General features: G+C 40.3%; 1 protein-coding gene across 2 annotated transcripts in view; it reads right to left on the reverse strand.

Annotated features, from left to right (window-relative positions):
- The window catches only part of mapk6 (mitogen-activated protein kinase 6), a 20,491-nt gene that overhangs the window by 12,005 nt on the left and 2,310 nt on the right, over positions 1-6,176 (reverse strand). The window contains exons 1-3 of one of the 2 annotated variants that reach the window (XM_014026653.1): positions 5,068-5,172; positions 1,950-2,747; positions 724-1,041 (exon numbers count right to left, since the gene is read on the reverse strand). In XM_014026653.1, the coding sequence (XP_013882107.1) occupies positions 724-1,041; positions 1,950-2,186 (555 nt within the window). In that variant the 5' untranslated portion in view covers positions 2,187-2,747; positions 5,068-5,172. Of the gene's footprint in view, positions 1-723; positions 1,042-1,949; positions 2,748-5,067; positions 5,173-6,176 lie in introns of those variants that run through there. The other variant, XM_014026654.1, reaches the window with a different exon arrangement.

The raw sequence follows: 6,176 nt of genomic DNA on the forward strand, positions 1-6,176 counted from the left end.
GCAAGGCGATATATTGTGTAGTTCAGCCTCTGACCACTAGTTGGCAGCTCACTGCTGCCAACTAGTGGTCAGAGGCTGAACTACACAATATATCGCCTTGCTTACAGTATCGCAATATATCGGGATATATCGTATCGTGACCCCTCTGTTATGATATGTATCGTATCGCCAAATTCTTGCCAATACACAGCCCTAGTAATAATCCTCGTTTCGATGTGAYGGCTCACATATTGAGGTTTTTAACACCCAGGTTTAYTCAGAAATGAGGCTAATTAACCAAATACAAACAGAAGCCAGAAAAACCATCAACTTTTATATTTTATATTCAGGCTCTGCACACTTCCCCAGTCAACCAGTCCTAAAACTCAAAACTTCAAAGCMAGCAGCAAAGTTCAAACAGCTAAAATGTGTCTGCTTTTTTCCATTCAAACTAAATGTTCGGTTCTTGTCAAACCTAACGACAGAAATTATTCTCTGGGTTACATTTTGTGGCCCACCTCCTCCTCGTGAGAAAGGAAACAGGCGTGACCTAAAGAAGCCACATCCTGTTTTGTTTACTTCCTGCTCTGGAGACGTGCGTCACCCGGGGGAGCACCACATCACGGCTAATAAACATCTGGTGTCAGCGCCACAGAGCAGAACAATGGCTTTTACAGCCGTGGAAACAACCGTGGGACTCGTTAACACACATCTGAAAGGTTTCAACACAAATCAGGGCCCTACCTTGTGGGAGTAGTGAGGATCCATGATGCGGGCCAAACCAAAGTCCCCGATCTTCAGAACCAGGTCCTCTGTGTTGACGAAAAGGTTGGCGGGCTTCAGGTCTCGATGCAGCACGTTGGCAGAGTGGATGTACTTCAGACCSCGGAGGAGCTGGTACATGAAGAGCCTGGCGTGGCCCTCGGACAAGGAGCCCCTCTCCAGCAGCTGGCAGAGGTCCGTCTCCATGTACTCCTGCACGATGTAGACCGAGTTCACCTCGGTCAGCGACGCCACGTCCTCCGTTAGACTGCGGCCGCAGGGTCCGAGGGTCTCAAACACCTGAGGACGACAGGACGTCATTAAAGTTCCTGTGTTTATCCTTCAAACACAACAAGTCAAAGAAAACATCTTTATTAGGGCTGCAAAGATACAGAAAATTCAAGGTTCAGTTCCATACTTTAGTCTCACGGTTCGATGTTTTTTTCGATACAAAAAGAGAAATGTCCCTGCCCCTTTTAACTTGTAATTTATATAAATTAATTATGAACATTTCTTTAACCTCAAAAGTACAGTTTTTAAATTAAATGTTGCTGAAACAGCAAGTTTCTCAGTGGATCTGTGCTCAAAAATACAGCCTAGGTGGAGTAGTCGAACACAGATCCACTGATCCTTCAACACAGAGCATCTTCAGAAGACATGCTGATAAATTATAAATCTGTATTGTTTGATACAAGTGTGTGTTGAACCTAAAGCACTGTTTGATACAGTTCTGTACAGGTACATGTATTGTTGCACCCCTAATATATATATTTAAAGAAATTAGCATAATAAACACATTCTGTCTCATAACTGTCAAATTTTCTCTTGAATTTGGCTCAGCAACGTGAAACAGGAAGTGACATCAAAGGGGAACTCTTTAAGAAAAGAAACTAGTCTTTATTTATTGAAACAATCTTATTTAAACTTTAACTCTTCATCTCTGATAGTGACTCAAAATAATCTAAAGAAACATCAGATTTTTCTCTAATTCTTGTTACACTGTTTACATGATTCCCCTCTGACATCACTTCCTGTTTCTTCACATGCAAATTTCTCAACAATCGTTCATYTCAATAGAGTGTAATTTATTTTGCATTATGTTATCTATGTTATCTTTCCAAAAACACATTTATTACAAAAATTTGATGCCACAGGCCCTTTAAAGCCAGATAATCAGCCGGGAGTTTTTATTCATYTGAACGTCAAACCTTCACGATGTTGTCGTGATCGAGCCGTCGGATGATCTTGATCTCCCGCAGGGCGTGCTTCACACTTTGGGGGTCGGTCAAGATGATCTTCTTCACCGCCACGCGCTTGTCGCAGTCCGTGTCGACCGCCGAGAACACCAGGCCGTTCCCTCCGTAGCCCAGAGGCTTCARGTCCATGTAGCGAGAACCCAGGTCRAAGCCGTGGATATTCATCAGGGACTCGAACTTCTCTGCCATCACGACTGATTTAAGGCTTTAAGCTTCGAACTGATGTGTGTTTCCAGGCTTTGAGCCTGGCTTTAGAGGAGTTTGTGTAAAAACTCCCCMGTTCCTTCAGAGGATGAGATAAGGAACCCCTGTACAGACGACTACTGAGCCCCCCTGTCAAACGTGCAGCACTAACATGTAATCAGATTTTCTTTCCATGTTCAAGAACAGAACAGGTAAACTAGTGTTTCAATAAGTAACGGAATGAACTTTAAAGCCAATCAGAAGAGGGAATAAAAAAAGCACTGGGATTACATTAAACTATAAAATCATTTAGTTACATCCTCACAGTGCAAATACATTCAGTGTGTGACTGGTCCTGAGCAGCGTTATATCAACTGAGCCTAACAGCACAGTTTTTATACTTTCCTAATATTTATATATATATTTCTTCTTTGATCACCTGATCTATAAATTTGAAAAGGGTCTGGCCTTTTAGTCTTTAATAAAAACGTTTACCCTCAATGATCAGGTGGCTCAAGCTCGCCACAGTCGCAATCAAAACTATCCTCCATTTTAGTTGAGTACACCCTGAAAGAAAAGAGACAAAGAAAGAGAACGTATTAATTTAAATGTTTCACCAATACTTATTTTTGTTTTCTAGGATAAACCACAACTATGAGAAATGTTGTACCAGCAGGAAGTGAATCTGAATGTGTTTAATTTAAATTAAATGCATTGGTTTGAAAATAAATTTCACTAAATTGAAACTGAATTTAAAGTTTTGTATCTGAATTAATTGTCTTTAAAACTGTATTTTGGTTTATTAAAACTTCAGTTTGACTACTTTCACTTTCAGTTCCATAATTCAGATKTTTGTGTCACATCCTGGTCCTTGAGAAAGCCAGGCAGAGTAATCAAACACAGATCCACAGATTTATGTTTCACTTTGGTGAAGTTTCCCTTCTGGATGTAACAGAGTTGATGCAATCCACTGTAAAAGTGACAAAAACACACAAAGTTATTTTATTGCAGTGATTAATTTGACCTATATGTAGAAAATGTTACATTTACATGATGACATCATGGATCAGTCAGCAGCAGCATCTGATCTATATGTGATCCATGATGTGATGTAAATGTAACATTTTCTACATATAGGTCAAATTAATCACTGCAATAAAATAACTTTGTGTGTTTTTGTCACTTTTACAGTGGATTGCATCAACTCTGTTACATAGGCTGTGTCCAAAACAGCAGGACGGGTCCTCCGAAGGTCGAATTTGTCGGCTGCATACGTCACAGCGCCGCGACGAAGGACGTCCAAAACCAAAGACTCCTCCGATGCGTCCGACAAATACGTCCTTCCTTTGGCCCGAATCGAAGGACAGGTCTGATGGATCCTTCCTGGCCCACCATATCCCATAATGCATTGCGGCCCGACCGGAGATTTTTTTATGCTAGTAATGGCGGACGAAGCGAAAGAAAAGAATACATTTAAATAAAAATATGGTGATATAAAAATTTTAAAAAAATCAGTGGTTGTAAATCTAATACTTTTATCATTTGTATGGACATGTTTTTAAATATTATTTTTTCGTCATAAAAAACGCGAAATAAACATGAACTTACAGCGGGTCAATTAGTTCTTCAAATGATACCTTTAAGTTAATTTTATAGTTTTGTGATATTAATAATGCTAATGTATTGATATTTTTCTAGTTTTGATTTAAGTTTGCTTGTTTAGCGTCGTCACAGTTGCTAGGTGACATGACGTACGCCGGGGTAAGGAKGGGAGGCTAGACCGTCCAAATTCACAGCCTCTTTTTTTCCGGTCTTCCCGGTCTACCAAGGACCCGGTCCGCCTCGACCGGGGAGTCTGGGTCCTCCGGAGGACCCGGCCTGTCGTTTTGGACACAGCCATCCAGAAGGGAAACTTCACCAAAGTGAAACATAAATCTGTGGATCTGTGTTTGATTACTCTGCCTGGCTTTCTCAAGGACCAGGATGTGACACAAAMATCTGAATTATGGAACTGAAAGTGAAAGTAGTCAAACTGAATTTTTAATAAAACAAAATACAGTTTCAAAGACAATTAATTCAGATACAAAACTTTAAATTTAGTTTCAATTTAGTGAAATTTATTTTCAAATTATGCACATCCAGATTCAGTTCCTGCTGGCACAAGTTTTATCCCAAACACAACTCTCTGTTGTCAGACGTTAGAAATGTTCCGGTGTTGTGTCGAGATCTGCTCAGTTTCCTCASCAGCAGAGAGGAGGGGGAACCGACTTGACAGGAGCACAAAACTCGATACAACACCGGTTAGAGCTAAGCCCCGCCCCTACCCGGTAAAGGTGCTCGTTGGTCCGGTTTGGAAGACGAGGCGATTAATTTCGGAGAAATCCCACAGAGCTCTGACGAAAATAGGTTACATGAGAACGTATCAACGCCACATGATAAATGACAAATAAATACTTTAATGTTGAGATTATAGCGCCGGGTTGGGCCTTCACCTGATAAACAGGCCGGCGGAGAAACAAAAAATAAGCCGAAGAAAAGAAAAGAACGGAGGCTGAAGCCGCTCACAACAGCTCCGTCGACTGAAACGATCACAAACTTACGTTCAGATCCTGACACACACACTAAATAAGAAACAAACCCCACATCTCTACACATTAAGGAAGTATTAGATGTAAAATCCGGCATTAAAGGTTAAGGAAAAATCGGACTATAGCGCGAACAAAGGAGCAGTTGTCGGCGGAAGGTTTTTGACTACGTGTACCGTTCAGCTTTCATAAGCGACACAAAGCCGATGTCGATAAAACGACTCAAAACGACAAAACCCCGCCGTGAAACCCCACAGACAGCGCGGGGAAATGTCRGGGATCACGTGTGACGAGTTACTTACAGTCCTTGTTCGTCGCATTGGGTGAATTATTGTCTAAACCGAGCCCAGACAACGACAGACAGCGCTCCGCTCCCCGGGATCTGCGGATCTACTGCAATCGCCATTAAGGCTGGTTTTGAACGGCTGCGGTGACGTCACGGCGATGCGTTCCGGGGCTGTCGGAATATTTACWATTCAGCATGTTTTATGAATTATCGTTTGTCAGTTCAAGAATAATTAACTATCAAATACAATTGATTTTAAGTRCTTTACGGTACTTGTTAAAACTGAAGTTATACTTCCCGGTAATTTCAATCAATTTGTATTTTTTTATTTTTTAGAAATAGAAAACAAGAGCTTATTTCCTACATTAATCCTTCATTTCTYAAAGGCATTACATGCTTATCGTTAAAAGCTTATAAAACACTGTAAGGCTTTTAAAATCATAAAATTGGTTTGATTTGTGCTCATTTCGTCAGGAGTGTCACTGTCACTTGAAAATCCGAGCAGACATTGAAAGCATCACAAATCATTCAAAACCTTTGTRCAGATCACCACAGAGGGAAATTTCACCTCAGTTATTGCGAGTTTTTGTATTAAAAAACACATTTAAAGAACAAATTAAAACAATTTCTACAAATAAATCATCTTGATGTAAAAAAGCGCGTTTAGTCACTGCAGAATCAGAAATGTGTTATTATAATTTTATTATATGACTGCTCTGTACTCATTTCTCTGTTTCTCCAGTAAAACCCTATCATGTATCTACAGTTGTTTCTTTTCTATTGTACAGTGTCCTTGGGTGTCCTGGAAGGCTCTTTATAAATAAAATGCATTGTTATTATTTTTTTGTACAAGGCTAAGGCTGTTTGAAAATACAGCTATCTTTTCAACTGTTCCAACAAAACTTTGAAAGATAGTCAAATAAAATTCTAAATGGTAAATTGAAGAACTTGTGCAAGGAGATAGCACAGTTTCTGTGCAGGAATGAGACAGCAAGGAAACACAGACAGCTCTCCAGGAGCGAGCTTACCTTATCTGGTCAGTCTAACATGTTTCTGCACTGTCTGTCAGAAAGGGTGGAGGTCTCTTCATGACAAATTTACAAAATATCACTTGTCCTCGGCAAC

This window comes from Austrofundulus limnaeus, unplaced genomic scaffold (assembly GCF_001266775.1).
Source record: "Austrofundulus limnaeus strain Quisiro unplaced genomic scaffold, Austrofundulus_limnaeus-1.0 Scaffold578, whole genome shotgun sequence".
NCBI classification, from domain to species: domain Eukaryota; kingdom Metazoa; phylum Chordata; class Actinopteri; order Cyprinodontiformes; family Rivulidae; genus Austrofundulus; species Austrofundulus limnaeus.